We start from the raw sequence: 17370 nt of genomic DNA on the forward strand, positions 1-17370 counted from the left end.
TGAGCTGGGTAGAAGTAAAGAGAGGAGAGGGTTGACAGACTGTAAAGAGAAGAGATAAAAGGCCTGGAGGTCTCAGTGGGGTAGAATAAACAGGTGTGCTAGGAATAATAAATGAAAGCTAAAAGAATTGATGGTGACACAAAGTGGCATAAATTAAAAATTTAAGAATTAAAACAATTCTGGTGATGAGGTCTAAGTATTGGCCATGGAATGGGTGGCTGGACACTTCATAGAAATGAAATCATACCCATACAGTATGTAGCTTCTTGTGATTGACAGCTTAGCATTCACTTAGTATAATGTTTTTGAAGGTCATCCACATTGTAGCATGTATGATTCCTTTTTATTCCTGAGAAATCATTTTCTGAATATATCACATTTTATTCATTCATTAGTTGATGAACATTTAGATTATTTCCACTTTTTGGTTATTTTGAATAATGCTGTGATGAACATTCATATACAAGGTTTTGTGTGGATATATGTTTTAATTTCTTTTGATTATATGCCTGAGGATGCTAAGAATGAAATCACTGGGTCCAGTGGTAATTCTATGTTTATCATTCTGAGGAACAGCTAGACTGTTTCCTAAAGCAGCTGTACCATTTTACATTGCCATCGGCAATGAATAAGGGACCTAGTTTTTCCACATCCTTGCCAGTACTTTGTATTATGTATCTGCTTGATTATCGCCATCTCGGAGGTATGTGTAGTGTGCTTCATTGTGTGTATATGTGTATTTCCATAGTGATTAATGGTGTTGATCATATTTTCATTAGCTTATTGGCCATTTGTACATCTTCTTTGGAGAAATGTTTATTCAGATCCTTTGTCCATTTTTAATTGGGTGTTATTTATTTTAATCATTGAGTTATAGAGTTCTTTATATATTCTGGCCAGTTATCAGATATATGATTTGCAAACATTTTCTCTCATTCTGTATCTTTTCACTTTCTTGATGGTATCTTTTGTGACACAAAAGTATAAATTTTTATGTAGTCCAATTTATCTATTTTTTTCTTTTGCTCTCTGTGCTTTTGATGTATCTTAAGGCTTTCCCTAACCCAAAATCATGAAGATTTACTCATCTTTTCTTCTAAGAGTTTTATAGTTTAGCTCTTAAATTTAGGTCCATGGTCCATTCTGAGTTAATTTTCCATTTCATGTGAGATTAGAGTCCAACATCATTGTTTTGCATTTTTTTTACAATTTTGTGAATATGTATTTTACTTCCCACCCCCCAACTGTAATATCCTTGAGAGCAAGGACCTAGTTCTACTTCTTTTTATTTTCCATGAGTAAATTTTTGCAGAATAAGATTTTGAGAGTGACATGGATGTTTTTATTTCAATTTTAATTATACAGATACTGTACAAACTTCAAGACAAAAGGATATATGATGAAAAGTATGTCTACCTTCCATTCCTCATCTCCTAGTTCTCCAGCCCTCTTTCTCAAAATCAACAACCATACATCTACACTTATACTAACACAAACTTAGAATAGAACCCGAAGTCTTTACGATGGCCAACAGGCCCCCCCATGATCTGGTATTTAGGGTTGCCTTGTCAAACTCATTTCTTCCTTAGTCCTTTGGCCCCAGCCTCCTAGTTCTTTCTTGGAAACACCAAGCATTTGTGCAACCTAGGGCCTTTTCACTTGTTGTTCTCCTTCTGGCATGCTCTTTTCTGAGATTTATATTTATATGAATTACTCTCTCATTGCATTTACCTTTCTGATCAAATTCAGTGAGGTCTTGCCTGATCATCCTTTCTCAAAACAGCACCTTGCCCTATCATTTTTTATTCTCACCTTGCTTAGCATGTACCAATATCTGACATTAAACTATATTTATTTGCCTGTTGTTCATTTCCCTTCACTGATATATATAAGATCCACGAGGACAGGAAATTTGTTTTATTCTCTACTGTTTCTTCAGCCTGGATCATGATAAAGCTCAACAAATGTATTTGCTTAATGAATGACTGAATTTCACTGTGCGGCCTATAAGGAAGTATGGGAGTTCTGAGGGGTAAACACAGTGTAAAGAGAAAGATGAAAGAGAGAGGGGCAGGTTGCTTTGGGAGAACGATGGAGACTGCTGGGGCTTTAGGCTAAGTGTTTAGGGGACAAGATGAGTCCTGGCAGCGGAGAGAAGCTGAGCAGGACTGGGGAGCTGAGGCCAATGAGCAGGGTCTTATGGAACCCGCAGTCCCCATGGTTCCATGACCGATGAACTTGTCTAAACCCTCAGCCTGTTTTCAGAAAGTTCTTTCTACTTTGTCTTAATTGAAGCCTGGCCTCACTTTTTGAATATTATTTCCCTTGTAGCCTTCCTTCTCTGATATGTTGCTTGCCATTCTTCTTTTTTTTTTTTATTAAGGTATCATTGATATACAATCTTATGAAGGTTTCACAAAAAAATCATGTGGTTATTACATTTACCCTTATTATCGAGGTCCCCCCTTACCCGCTTGCAGTCACTGTTCATCAGTGTAGTAAGATGCCAGAGTCCCTATTTGTCTTCTCTGAGCTACACTGCCTTCCCCGTGACCCCACACACACCATGTGCACCAATCATGCTGCCCCTCAATCCCCTTCTCCCGCCCTCCCACACCCCTCCCCTTTGGTAACCGCTAGTCCCTTCTTGGAGTCTGTGAGTCCGCCGCTGTTTTGCTCCTTCAGTTTTGCTGAGAGAAGACAAATGACAATGATACCTTAATAAAAAAAAAAGAAGAGAAGTTATGAAAAGCCCGAAGGAGGAGGAGTGCCGCGCCGAGGACTGGAGTCTCTGTGACGCCTCTCGGGGTGACAGGGGAGCGCGGGCGCCGGCCGGCCGCACGCCCGGACAGCCAGCCTGGCGAGCCGGGAAAGCGCGCGCTCGTGCTCACCGCCGCCTGTGTGCGCCTGCGCAGCCGTTGCCGGGCACCCGCCAGCGATAGCACAATCTCGCGCAGGGCTGGCGGCCGCCGGGTTTCCGGAAGCCCACACTTCACCCGGAAATGGTTGTTGAAGAACATGGCGTTGCTGTTGCGAGCCCTTGTGAGTGAAGGAGTGATGTTCTATGGTCGCCCGCCGGGCTCTGGAGTTGGAGTCCGGGGCGGGGGTGGGGGGATGGAACAAACCGATGGAAAGTGCAGGAAGGGCGTCTGTGCGGGAGCGAAGCTGCCCGGCGCCGCCTTGCGGGGAAACTGAGGCAGCAGCTCACCTCCTGTCTTCTGTTTGGCAGTGACTTTACCCTCTTTGGAGGAGGGGGAGAGTGACATCGGACCTAAATTTGACGACGTTTGCTTTTCCTCAGTCTTACGACCGCCCCTCTTCAGGGACAGGCAGCACGTGGGGCACTGGTTGGAGGCCCGGGATAACCTGGGTTCCAGTCCCAGCTCTGTCACTGATGGCAGTGTGACCTTGGGCAAGTCACTTTGGGACCTCAGTGCCCCCACGGGAAAAACAAGGACGTTAGTCTGGAGTCCCTTCAGATTCAGAGGTTTTCTGGCTTTGTTTCAGAGGTCAATAAGTCAATTCTTAACTGTATAGCTAAGTGGAATACTATTGTAAATTGAGAACCTCAGGAGAACCAGGTCATTATCTTCGTTTCCACTTAGTGTAGCACAGTGTCTGGCACATCACAGATGTTCAATAAATACTCGTTGAAGAAGTGAATGAAGGAGGGAAGGACTACTAGACCTCTTAGCACCCATATGGGAAACAACTGCATCTCTTGTGATTCAGGCCCGATCCTTTAAACATATTCTGGTCTCTAGAAATCAAAGGAGAAAGAAAGTGAAAGCAAAAAAAAGGAAATCTTGGTGGGAGGGAAGAGTTTGTAATTTTAGCAGGTCTTTGAAAAACTGGGTCAAGGACGTTGTTTTTCATAGCAGATACTACTACTGCCTCTGGCTGTCTTCTGAGTTACTTTACACTTGCATTTCTAATCTTTCTCTATGTGGCTTACAAGGACTGCAGTTTTACTTCTTGTGTTCCTTGTCAGCTTAGCAAAATGCAGTACCCTCAATTGCTGCTCAGTAAATGTTTGAATAATAGCTCTTACAGCCTACAGATAGATTCACTTGGTGAAGTAATTGATGCTAAGGAAGAAATTGATTCAGATCTAAGGACTGCTGGGGAAATGGTAACTAGGGATATCTAGTTTTTAAGATGGATATTTGGGGAAAAAGATAAAAAGTTTGTTGGGCAATAGACCCGAAATGAAAGCATCGATGAGTTTTGGAAATTAATGGTTGCTCCAGCTATCTTAAATATTCCTGTCCATGAACATGTGAACTGTTAGAAGTTCATTTCTTCTTAGGATGTGTTTCCATAGAAAACACCTTCCTAACTACCCTGTATTAATTGGGTTTTTTTTCTCTTTATCTCTTTTCTATTCTTTTTTGGTAAAAAGCAAGTTTAGATAAGAAAAGTCACTTTCACTTTATACTGTGATTCTTTGAAGTCTTTTTATCACATTGTAATGTGTGACAAAGCAAAGGAAACTCTCTTAGGACTAGTTGAAAGTTGCAGTGAACATGAAAGTAGCAGATGTATTTATTGATCACCTACTGTGAAGAGACATTGGGTTAGGCACTGTGAAGAATTTACAAATACAGGAAAGTGCACCTGTCTAGTACTCTGAAGAGCCTTGGTTGAAGGCTTGGCTCCATTACTTACTCTAGTGTGACCTTGAGCAAGTCACCTAACTTGTCAGAGCCTCACATTTTCTTAACAGTGAGTTTGTTAGGGTTGATAGGAGAATCAGTTGATGCAAGTGACATTTAAATGCTTGTCTTCCTTTTCTTTTAGTTGAACCATTTTGAGTATTTACTATGTTGTAGAACTTCTCCAAGGGATTGAGGATGAAAAACATACTTTACCCTCAAGTTTATAATCTAATAGCACAGACAAAAAAGAAAAGTACTAATATGATACTTGAAATGCTGTGATAGAAATCTATACCAGGTGCTATGGGAGCAGAGTAAGAGGCACCTAACTTAGCTTGAGGACAAGCATCCATCAGGAAGAGATGCCTGAACTAAATGAGAGCATTAGATAGAGAATGGGGGAAAGTCACAGAAGAGAAGCATTAGCTTATGCTACTAATGCTAGACAACCAAGGAACTGTAAGTAAGTCTGTTTGGCTGGACTCAGGGGTATTTATGGGGAAGTGGCAAGACAGGAGGCAGGGCCTTGTGAATCATGGGTAGGAGCTGGAAGTTTATCCTCAGGCAGAGGGAAACCATTGAAGTATTTTGAGCGAGCAGATTTATTTATACAGGTCTTTTGATGCAGTTACTGTTTTTTCCCTCATTTAAAATTTTTGAATTGAGGAATAACCAGCATACTACAGATAGCACTCATCTGAATAGTACAATTTGTTAAGGTTTGATACAGGTATACACCTGAAAAACTATCACCACAATAAAAATAATGAACATATCCATTACTTCCAAAAATTTTTTTGCATCCTTTTGCAATCCTCTTCTCCTGTTGCTGGGTACCTCTCATTCCCCCACCTGCCCTCCTCCTCTGACCCCCAGCCACCACTGATCAGGGAACACCTTTGTTTCTCTCTCATTTTTTAATTGAAATTAAAAACTTATTTTGAAGTATAAAATGGTACAAAAAATAAAAGTCAACACAGTAAACACTCATATACCCACTACTAGATTTTTCTTTTAATAGATCCCTGTAGCAGTTGTGTTTGAATCAGAGACTCTGAGATTGGAAACCCCAAGGCCCATCAGAAGCTACTTAAGTAATCCTGGAAGAAGTGGTGAGGGCCTGTACTAAAGAATAGGGGCAGTGTGGACAAAGGAATGCATGGTTTTAAGAGTATGGAGGAAATAGAATCTACAAGGCTTGATGAGAGGTTAGATGTTATGAGGGTGAGGGAGAGGGAGGAGTCCGAAGTGAGTCCCAGGTCTGCCTTGGGTGACTGAGTTAATAGCAGTGTCCTTTGCTGAGAATATCCAGCTGAAGATTTTTTTTTTCTTAGCAGTGGGAGAGTTGGTGTTCAGGCAAGAGAGAAAGATCTTTTTAAAAAATTTTTATGAAGGTATTATTGATATACACTCTTATAAAGGTTTCACATGAAAAAACAATGTGGTTACTACATTTACCCTTATTATCACGCCCCCACCCACACCCCAATGCAGTCACTGTCCTTCAGTGTAGTAAGCTGCCACAGATTCACTGTTTGCCTTCTCTGTGCTACACTGTTTTCCCTGTGACCCCCCACACTGTGTGTACTAAACATAACACCCCTCAATCCCCATATCCCTCCCTCCTGATCCGCCCTTCCACACCCCTCCCTTTGGTAACCACTAGAGTCTGTGAGTCTGCTGCTATTTTGTTCCTTCAGTTTTGCTTCATTGTTATACTCCACAAATGAGGGAAATTATTTGGCACTTGTCTTTCTTAGCCTGCCTTATTTCACTGAGCATAATAGCCTCCAGCTTCATCCATGTTGTTGCAAATGGTAGGATTTGTTTCTTTTTTATGGCTGAATAGTATTCCATTGTGTATATGTACCACATCTTCTTTATCCATTCATCTACTGATAGACACTTAGGTTGCTTCCATATCTTGGCTATTGTAAATAGTGCTGTGATAAACATAGGGGTACATATGTCTTTTTGAGTCTGAAAAGTTGTATTCTTTGGGTAAATTCCAAGGAGTGGGATTTCTGGGTCAAATGTTATTTCTATTTTTAGTTTTTTGAGGAACCTCCATATTGCTTTCCACAATGGTTGAACCAGCTTACATCCCCACCAGCAGTGTAGGAGGGTTCCCCTTTCTCTGCATCCTCGCCAGCATTTGTTGTTCTTAGTCTTTTCAATACTGGCCATCCTTACTGGTATGAGGTGACATCTCATTGTGGTTTTAATTTGCATTTCCCTGATAATCAGTGATGTGGAGCATCTTTTCATGTGTCTGTTGGCCATCTGAATTTCTTCTTTGGAAAATTGTCTCTTCATATCCTCTGCCCATTTTTTAATCTGGTTATTTGATTTTTGGGTGTTGAGGCATGTGAGTTCTTTATATATTTTGGATGTTAACTGCTGGTCAGATATGTCATTTACAAATATATTCTCTCATCCCTTTAGTGTTTTTGGTAGTGCTTGTTGCAGGGCAGGTGCATTGACAGATTCTCTCAGTTTTTATTTTAAAAGTCTTAATTTTTCCTTCACTTTTAAATGATAATTGTGCTGGATACAGAATTCTTATTTGATGTTTTTTTTTTAAATCAGTTTGAATATTTATTTCATCCCACTGCCTTCTGGCCTCCTTGGTTTCTAAGAAGTCAGCTGTTAATGTCATCGAGCATCACTTGTACATGATGAATTGCTTCTTTTGCTACTTTCAGTATTCTATCCTTGTCTTTCCACAGCTTATAATACATTTATTTGTGGGTCTTTATTGATTTATCCTACTTGGAGTTGGTTGAGCTTCTTGGATTTATAGATTAATCTTCTTCATCAAATTTGGGATGTTTTCTGCCAGTATTTCAGATATTTTTTCTGTCTCTTTGTTTCTCTTTCCTTCTGAGACCTCCATTACATAGATGTTGGTACATTTGATGTTGTCCCATAGGTCTCTGAGGATCTGCTAAATTCTCATTCTTTTTTTTCCTTTCTTTCCCTCAGGCTAGTTAATCTCACTTGACCTATCTTCAAGGTCACTGATTCTTTCTTTTGCCCACATCTGCTGTTGAACACCTGTAGGGAAGTGTTCATTTTATTTATTCTTCTTCTCAACTCCAGAATTGTATTAATTTGGATTTTTAATAATTTCTTTCTTTATTGATATTCTCTATTTGGTGAGATATTGTTCTCATACTTTGCTATATAGTTCTTTAGACATGATTTCCTTAATATGTTACATACCTCTTAAACATTTCAAATAGCTGGTTCAAAGTCTTTGTCTAGTTTGTCTAATGCCTGGGCTTCCTTAGAGATGGTTTCTATTGATTTATTTTTTCCCCCCTATCTAGGGACCATGCTTTTCTGTTTCTTTACGTTTCATAATTTTTTTGTTGAAAGCTGGGCCTTTTAAATACTATAATGTGGCAACTGTGGAAATCTACTCTTTCATTTCCCAGAGTTTTTCTGTTGAGTGACTATTCTGAATTAATTCTGTAAAGTCTGTATTCTTTGTTGTGTGATCTCTGCTCAGTTATCTTAGTGGTCAGGTAATGATTAGGTGGAGATATTCTTAAATACCTGGAACCTAAGTCTCCCAGTTTGGGAGCTAAGCCTTCAACATTCTGCCATTTAACAGCTCTGCCTTAACCTTTACTTCCTGCTTGTGCAGAGCCTCAAGGTCAACCAGAGATGAGAACTTAGGGCATTCTCAGGTCTTTCCTGATCTTGCTCACAGTTCTGGGCATGTGCACAGCTCTAGGCAGTGCCTACCCTTCAGATTCCCGGGAGTATTCTGAAGCTTTTCAAAGCCCCTATGAACATCTCATACCCCTATTTTTCCTTTTAAGGTTTTTGGTTGGCTTATTGTTTTCCTCAGTTATTAGCCCCTGCCTAAGGCAGCCGCAAAGGTAAACATTCACCTCTATTTGTTGTCAGTTTTCTGGAGAAAATGTTTTTCATGTTGGATGGGATCCAAAACAGCATTGCAAATGGAGTCTTCCAGGGAACTACTAGACAGAACAGCTAATGCCAGTTCTTTGTGAATAAGTCTTTGAGGAACACCAACCCCATTCAGGAGTCCACTTCTCTATAAAGAAGACTAGTTCCTTTTAGTGAATATTGCTGTTTAGGAACTTAGTCTGGATGTTATGTGTAGTCATTGCTACTTGGGTGTCATTGCTTCCATGCCCCATCAGGACTGGGGTAGAAAATATATGTGTGTGTGTACATGTACATAAACACAGTTAATTCTTTATTTAATGGTATATAATAAAAATCCATACCAGTTATTCTAAATCCAACTCAGTACCAGATGGTTTATTCTACCCTTCTGTCTTTTCATATTTGTTAACACCTTTCTCTGATAGAAACCTGACCCCTCATCCTTAATATATTTACCGATTTGCTCAAATCCTTCCTGTATGTGAATAAATCTTTTGAAAGCTCAGATTGGATACCCCCAAAAAGTGGTAAGAGGCAGAGCATTAAGTAAGTTTGGAAGAAGGGGTTGAACATTCTCTGCTCCTGTATACAATTACCCTTTTGTAGAATGCTACATTGTAACTTGCAGGAGAGTTTGCTGCAGTAGTGTTTGTACTTTAGACTATGGAATTAAATCAGTGTGGAAGACATTCAGAATATAGCCACCACTGGAGAATCACAGAGTAGATTTGGTGACAATAGTTGATTTTCATTATTCACAAATTCTGTATTTGTGAATTTACATACTTGCTAAAATTTATTTGTAATCCCAAAATCAATAGTCATGGTGCTTTTGCAGTCATTTGTGGACATGTGCAAAGGGGTGACAAATTTGAGCTGCAACATCTGTGTTCCTAGCTGAGGTCAAAGTGATACCCTGACTTACTGTTTCACCTTTTATATAAGTATCCTTTTCATGGTCTATTTAGTGCCATCTTTTTTGCATTTTTGTGCTTTTGTTGGTGATTTCCCTGTTTGAAATGGCCTCCAAGTGTATTGCTAAAGTGCCATCTAGCTTTGCTAAGTACAAGGAGGCTGTGATGTTCCCTTAAGAGATAAGCTTCATTCACTCAGAAGTGAGTTATAGTGCTCTTGGCTATGAGTTCAATGTAAATGAATTTACAGTATGTATGTTAAATAAGATGTCTTTAAACAAAAAACACACATAAAACAAGATTATATATTGATAGGTTGATGAAAATGTGAACAATAGCTTGCAGGAACCTAACCCATGTTTTTCTCTTAGGAGCAATGGTTTGATATTTGCTAACTCAGTGTTTGCAGTCCCTTATAAAATATAACTATGGGGAATAAGAGAATAGACTACTTGTAAAGCCTTTTCCAGCTTATGAGTGAGCCAAGGAAAGTATTTATGTATCTTAAAATCACATGTAGAACAGGCCCATCAGTGGACTGATTAAAGTATAGTAAAAAAAAAGTGAGCTGGTCTGTCAGAATATTTTGAAATACAAATACAATTGCCTGCAATTTACAATATACACAGAAAATAACCTATATTTAAACTTCTGGTTTTGAAGTGTTGGCAAAGCAAAAAGACAATAAAACCAGTTCCCTCTTGTATTGATGTATATATTATTGTAATTTACAGCAATAATTTTAACTACCAGAAATGGCTATAAATGTTTTTCTGAACTTGGGAGAACTTAAGGTCTGCTAATTGTTTTAAGCCTAATATATTAGTACCTGTATTAGTATGTAAGAGAGAGAGAAGTACTTCCACAGATTTATATTTGTAAGTAAAGTGTTGGGAGAGGTGGAAGGAAAATGGACTGAATAGAATCTGTAGAACCAGACCTTGGAGTCTAGGCCTAGAGACTTCTTAAAGCAAATGAGCTTATGATTTGGGTAGGAGTGAAGAAGAGAATCCCAGAGGGACTGACTACAAGGGGATTAGCTTGTGTAGAGAGGAGCAGTAATTCCCAAACCAGAGAATCTTAGTTAGGTTTTGGAACTGCTGAGTGGAAAATACAAAGCAAGGTATGTAAGTATGATGATGAGTCTTAAGGGGTCCAGTTGTTAAAGATCAGATGTTTAAGTTTGACTAAAGAGGCACTTGGAGGCACTGCAGACTTTTGAGAAAGGGAATTCCAGGTTCAAAATAGTGTTTTAAGAAAATGGTTCTTGCTGCTCTGACAGTTTGCTAGGGAAGAAGGAGCTTACTTACATAATTCAGTAACAGTTGTTAATAATGATGCCTTTGTGTATGTGTTTTATTTTTATCAAAAGTGCTTTTACAGTGATCTGGAACACTCCTATGAGGTAGCTTTTATTATTCACACTTTAAATAAGGGGAAGTGGAGACACAGAGAACTGAGTAACTGAGTTAGTTCAGTGTTGTGCAATTATTTAATGGCAGGCTTGGGAATCAAATACCCTTTCTGCTACACCTCAGCAGTTTCGATTGAGTGTTTAGACAAGAATTGTTGTAGGATTGGAGAAGGAAAGAACAGAGCTGATTGCTCCTTTCTTCTAATAAGAACCAATTTAAAGTATTGGCATAAGACCAACTAGAGCCAAAATTACAGAGAAAAGTTTTGTTGACATTGGAAAAAATAACGATGAAATTCTTCAGAAAATCTTCGAAAAGTTTGCATTGTCCCTACTTGTAATTTCCTCTTACTTTTATTTTCTCTCTTTGGGCCTTAATCTGTAGAAGTTTCACTTCATCCCATATGGTATTTACATTTTTAGGAAAGTAACATCTAACATTGAATGATCCTGGTAAACCTGTCAGTGTTGGTAAACAAAAACCCAGTAAATATCTCTCATTTGAAAACCATCCCCATAGATCAAACCTCAGCTGAAATGAAGTATTTTTAAGCTTTACTTTCCATTTCAAACACTGTGAGTGGCCTATTAGAAACAGGTACACCGTTATGCTGTTTTAGAACTCTGAGATCCTTTAGAAAGCATCTCTAGTCTTAAAATTCTAACAGCTTTCTCTACCTCATCCCTTCCCCTTCCTGCTTACTCATGAAATGGAGATTGAGATTCAACATAATATTATTGAGTTAGACCTACTGCAAAATAGATTTGTTGGTTTTTCTGAAAATCCTAAGAAGTAGGGATTTTTCTCTATTTTATAGAAGAGGCAACAAAAGTCTTGTAGCTCACCAACAGTGGAGCCAAGAGTCAAATCAGTGCTTTCTGGTTACAAGTACATTGCTTTTTCCACAGTATTATGTTGGGTTTTAAATGGTATAAGACTAGGTCATAGGGTGTTGGAGCTTTCACTTTGAGACCTTTCTCTCTGTCCTAGGCTTTCACTTTGAGACATTTCTGAGGTTAGTTAATGCCAGAGGGAAAAACTGAACCTCAGTCATAGCTCTAACAGCCATTTAATCTCTCTTTTGTCTTAGAAATCAAGTTGCCCATGTGTGTTTACCACCCTAAAAATTTCAGCCTAGTTTCTTCATCCTTTTGAGGATGATGCGTTGTCTCACACTGTTTACTATAAAGGGATACTATGAAGATCAGATAAGTCAGTGTTTATGTAAAGGAATTGTAGACTTTAGTTTAAGTGATAATCTAATTGTAAAATGCTTGAGGTCTGCTTATTTTGGTACTGTCCTGAGAGGGAGCCCATGTTTCCTGCTTGAGTCAACTATTACTGGAGTAGTCTATGGATCAAGAATAGATATGCAGGGGTACATCTTATCCTTGGAGAGAGGAGCATGGGGAGCCTTGGTCACCCTCATCCTGTTTTGGAAGTTCTTCCATTTTAAGTTTACCCTTCCATTAAGTTCCATTTTAATGTTCTGTTAGGGTTTCTAAATTTAGATATGTTCTGACTTCTACATGTGGAGTCTGATACATATTCTTGACAGATTGTTTTTTTCTTTCTCTAGAGGAACCGGATGAGCATCCCACAGTGGGTTCCAGTATGCAACCAATTGGTACCTGTGTCTCCTACACAGGGACAGTGGGGCAGGGCTCTGTCTGGTATTTGCCTGGTAAGATTTGTTGTTCTTTGCTTGGTATGAAAACCTTAGTGTTTATGTGTAAATGTCATGTATTTATAGGTTAGCTAACCAAATTGTGTGATGGAAAAACCCCATGAGACCACTTCTCAATCTTTGTGGTGCCAGCTCAGGATTGATTCCTACAGTATGGTGTCTAGGGTGTTGCTTCTAAATATCCCAGCGCTGGGACTTAGTCTAGGATACCATGCTACACAGTCTAATGAGTTTTACTGTTGGGAGTGTTTCTACATGTTCATCTCAGAGTTAACTTCAGTTTTCTTTATTTTTTTATTTTTTTATTTTGGTATCATTAATCTACAATTACATGAGGAATGTTATGTTTACTAGACTCCCCCCTTCACCAAGCCACCCCCACATACCCCATTAGTCACTGTCCGTCAGCATAGTGAGATGCTGTAAAATCACTACCTGTCTTCTCTGTGTTGTACAGCCCTCCCGGTAACCCCCCACAACACTGTACATGCTAATCGTAATGCCCCCTTTCTTTTTCCCCGCTCTTATCCCTCCCTTCATCATCCCTAGTCCCTTTCCCTTTGGTAACTGTTAGTCCATTCTTGGGTTCTGTGATGCTGCTGCTGTTTTGTTCCTTCAGTTTTTCTTTGTTCTTATACTCCACATATGAGTGAAATCATTTGGTACTTGTCTCTCTCTGCCTGGCTTATTTCACTGAGCATAATACCCTCTAGCTCCATCCATGTTGTTGCAAATGGTAGAATTTGTTTTCTTCTTATGGCTGAATAATATTCCATTGTGTATATGTACCACATCTTCTTTATCCATTCATCTACTGATGGGCATTTAGATTGTTTCCATTTCTTGGCTATTGTAAATAGTGCTGTGATAAACATAGGGGTGCATCTGTCTTTTTCAAACTGGGCTGCTGCATTCTTAGAGTAAATTCCTAGAATTGGAATTCCAGGGTCAAATGGTATTTCTATTTTGAGCATTTTGAGGAACCTCCATACTGCTTTCCACAATGGTTGAACTAATTTACATTCCCACCAGCAGTGTAGGAGGGTTTCCCTTTCTCCACAGCCTCTCCAACATTTGTTGTTGTTTGTCTTTTGGATGGTAGCCATCCTTACTGGTGTGAGGTGATACCTCATTGTGGTTTTAATTTGCATTTCTCTGATGACTAGCGATGTGGAGCATCTATTCATGTGTCTGTTGGCCATCTGAATTTCTTCTTTAGAACACTGTCTCTATTCAGCTCCTCTGCCCATTTTTTAATTGGATTATTTGCTTTTTGTTTGTTGAGGTGTGTGAGCTCTTTATATATTTTGGATGTCAACCCTTTGTCGGATCTGTCATTTATGAATATATTCTCCCATACTGTAGGATACCTTTTTGTTCTATTGGTGGTGTCCTTTGCTGTACAGAAGCTTTTCAGCTTGATATAGTCCCACTTGTTCATTTTTGCTTTTGTTTCCCTAGCCTGGGGAGATATGTTCATGAAGAAGTCACTCATGTTTATGTCCAAGAGATTTTTGCCTAAGTTTTTTCCTAAGAGTTTTATGGTTGCATGGCTTGCATTCAGGTCTTTGATCCATTTTGAATTTACTTTTGTGTATGGGGTTAGACAATGATCCAGTTTCATTCTCTTACATGTAGCTGTCCAGTTTTGCCAGCACCATCTGTTGAAGAGACTGTCATTTCCTCACTGTATGTCCATGGCTCCTTTATCAAATATTAATTGGCCATATATGTTTGGGTTAATGTTTGAAGTCCCTATTCTGTTCCCCTGGTCTGTGGTTCTGTTCTTGTGCCAATATCAGATTGTCTTGATGACTGTGGCTTTGTAGTAGAGCTTGAACTTGGGGAGCGAGATTCCCGCCCCCCCCCCCCACTTTATTCTTCCTTCTCAGGATTGCTTTGGCTATTTGGGGTCTTTGGTGTTTCCATATGAATTTTTGAACTATTTGTTCCAGTTCATTGAAGAATGTTGTTGGTAATTTGATAGGGATTGCATCAAATCTGTATACAGCTTTGGGGAAGATGACCATTTTGACGATATTAATACTTTTAGCCAGGAGCATGGGATGAGTTTCCATTTGTTAGTGTCCTCTTTAATTTCTCTTAAGAGTGTCTTATAGTTTTCAGGGTACAGGTCTTTTACATCCTTGATTAGGTTTATTCCTAGGTATTTTATTCTTTTTGATGCTATTGTGAATGGAATTGTTTTCCTGATTTCTCTTTCTATTAGTTCATTGTTGGTGTATAGGAAAGCAACAGATTTCTGTGTGTTAATTTTGTATCCTGCAACTTTGCTGAATTCCAATATTAGTTCTAGTAGTTTTGGAGTATAGTCTTTAGGGTTTTTTATGTACAATATGATGTCATCTGCAAATAGTGACAGTTTGACTTCTTTACCAACCTGGATTCCTTGTATTTCTTTGTTTTGTCTGATTGCCGTGGCTAGGACCTCCAGTACTATGCTGAATAACAGTGGAGAGAGTGGGCATCCCTGTCTTGTTCCAGATCTCAGAGGAAAAGCTTTCAGCCTCTCATTGTTCAGTATGATGTTAGCTGTGGGTTTATCATATATGACCTTTATTATGTTGAGGTACTTGCCCTCTGTGCCCATTTTGTTGGCACATGAATGGATGTTGAATTTGATCAAATGTTTTTTCAGCATCTGTGGAGATGATCATGTGGTTTTTGTCCTTCTTTTTGTTGATGTGGTGGATGATGTTGATGGATTTTCGAATGTTATACCATCCTTGCATCCCTGGGATGAATCCCACTTGGTCATGGTGTATGATCCTCTTGATGTATTTTTTGAATTTGGTTTGCTTATATTTTGTTCAGTATTTTTGCATCTACATTCATCAGGGATATTGGGCTGCAGTTTTCTTTTCTGGTGGGGTCTTTGCCTGGTTTTGGTATTAGGGTGATGTTGGCTTCATAGAATGAGTTTGGGAGTATTCCCTCCTCTTCTATTTTTTGGAAAACTTTAAGGAGAATGGATATTATGTCTTCTCTGTATGTCTGATAAAATTCCAAGGTAAATCCATTTGGCCTGGGGGTTTTGTTTGTGGGTAGTTTTTTCATTACTGATTCAATTTCGTTGCTAGTAATTGGTCTGTTTAGATTTTCTGTTTCTTTCTAGGTCAGTCTTGGAAGGTTGTATTTTTCTAGGAAGTTGTCCATTTCTCCTAGGTTTTCCAGCTTGTTAGCATATAGGTTTTCATAGTATTCTCTAATAATTCTTTGTATTTCTCTGGGTCCGTCGTGATTTTTCCTTTCTCATTTCTGATTCTGTTGATTTGTGTTGTTCTGTGCTCTGTTTTGGAGTGCTCCCATCTAGAGAAGTCCCTCTAAAATGCCCTGTAGAGGTGGTTTGTGGGAGGCAAATTCCGTTAACTTTAGCTTGTCTGCGAATTGTTTAATCCCTCCTTCATATTTAAATGATAATCGTGCTGGATACAGTATCCTTGGTTCAAGGTCCTTCTGTTTCATTGCATTAAATATATCATGCCATTCTCTTCTGGCCTGTAAGGTTTCTGTTGAAAAGTCTGATGATAGCCTGATGGGTTTTCCTTTGTAGGTGACTTTTTTTCTCTCTCTTGCTGCCCTTAATACTCTGTCCTTGTCCTTGATCTTTGCCATTTTAATTATTATGTGTCTTGGTGTTGTCCTCTTTGGGTCCTTTCTGTTGGGAGTTCTGTGTACTTCCATAGTCTCAGCAACTGTTTCCTCCCCTATTTGGGGAAGTTCTCAGCAATTATTTCTTTAAAGACACTTTCTATCCCTTTTGTCTCTCTTCTTCTTCTGGTACCCCTATAATGCGGATATTATTCCTTTTGGATTGTCCCACAGTTCTCTTAATATTGTTTCATTCCTGGAGATCATTTTATCTCTCTCTGCATCAGCTTCTGTGCATTCCTGTTCTCTGGTTTCTATTCCATCAATGGCGTCTTGCATCTTATCCACTCTGCTTATAAATGCTTCCAGAGATTGTTTCACTTCTGTAATCTCCCTCCGGACGTCATCCCTTTGCTCTTGTATATTTCTCTGCATCTCTGTCAGCATGTTTATGATTTTTATTTTGAATTCTTTTTCAAGAAGACTGGTTAGGTCTATCTTCTCAGGTTTTGTCTCTGTGATTTTTGTCTGTCTTAGATTCTGCCTTTTCATGGCGATAGATAGTTTGCAGAGCTGGGGCGAGTGATGGGTGGGAGAACGTCCCTTCTTGTTGGTTTGTGGCCTTCCTCTCCTGGGAGAACAGCGAACTCTAGTGGCTTGTGCTGGGCAGCTGCATGCAGACAGGGCCTCTGTTTCCTGCCAGGCCCGCTATGGAGTTTAGCTCCGCAGTTGCTGTGGGCGTGGCCTGTCTTGGGCTGCTGCTCTGATATGGCTGAGCCATGTTGAAGTGGAAATGGCCAGGAGGCTGTTTATCTCTGTGAGGGGCTTCTGAGCTGCCCTGCTGCACAGGGGGTTAGGGTGCCCAGAGTTCCCCAGTATTCCCAGCTCCTGGGCTAAGTGTCCTGGGATGCTTCCATCCCGCTGTGGGGTCCCTGTCCCTTTAAGACTTTCAAAACGCACTCGCTTTTCTTTGTCCCATGGGCGCTGGCTGCGGGGATCCTCTCACAAGTCTTACTGTCCTGTTTCCCTAGTTTCCAGCACCCCACGCACGCACTGTGTCTGTGCTCTGGTGCAGATGGCTAGGGCTGGGTGATTAGCAGTCCTGGGCTCCCTCTCCCTCCCCGCCCCGACTCCTCTCCTCCTGCCAGGAGCTGGGGTAA

At 39.7% G+C, this 17370-nt stretch overlaps 1 protein-coding gene across 5 annotated transcripts in view; it reads left to right on the top strand.

Annotated features, from left to right (window-relative positions):
• The window catches only part of UQCC1 (ubiquinol-cytochrome c reductase complex assembly factor 1), a 150092-nt gene that overhangs the window by 20709 nt on the left and 112013 nt on the right, over positions 1-17370 (top strand). Inside the window, exons 1-2 of one of the 5 annotated variants that reach the window (XM_073236684.1) lie at positions 2741-3042; positions 12491-12595. In XM_073236684.1, the coding sequence (XP_073092785.1) occupies positions 3019-3042; positions 12491-12595 (129 nt within the window). In that variant the 5' untranslated portion in view covers positions 2741-3018. Of the gene's footprint in view, positions 1-2740; positions 3043-12490; positions 12596-17370 lie in introns of those variants that run through there. The other 4 variants (XM_037012776.2, XM_037012774.2, XM_037012775.2 and 1 more) reach the window with 4 other exon arrangements.

This window comes from Manis javanica, chromosome 5 (assembly GCF_040802235.1).
Source record: "Manis javanica isolate MJ-LG chromosome 5, MJ_LKY, whole genome shotgun sequence".
NCBI classification, from domain to species: Eukaryota; Metazoa; Chordata; class Mammalia; order Pholidota; family Manidae; genus Manis; species Manis javanica.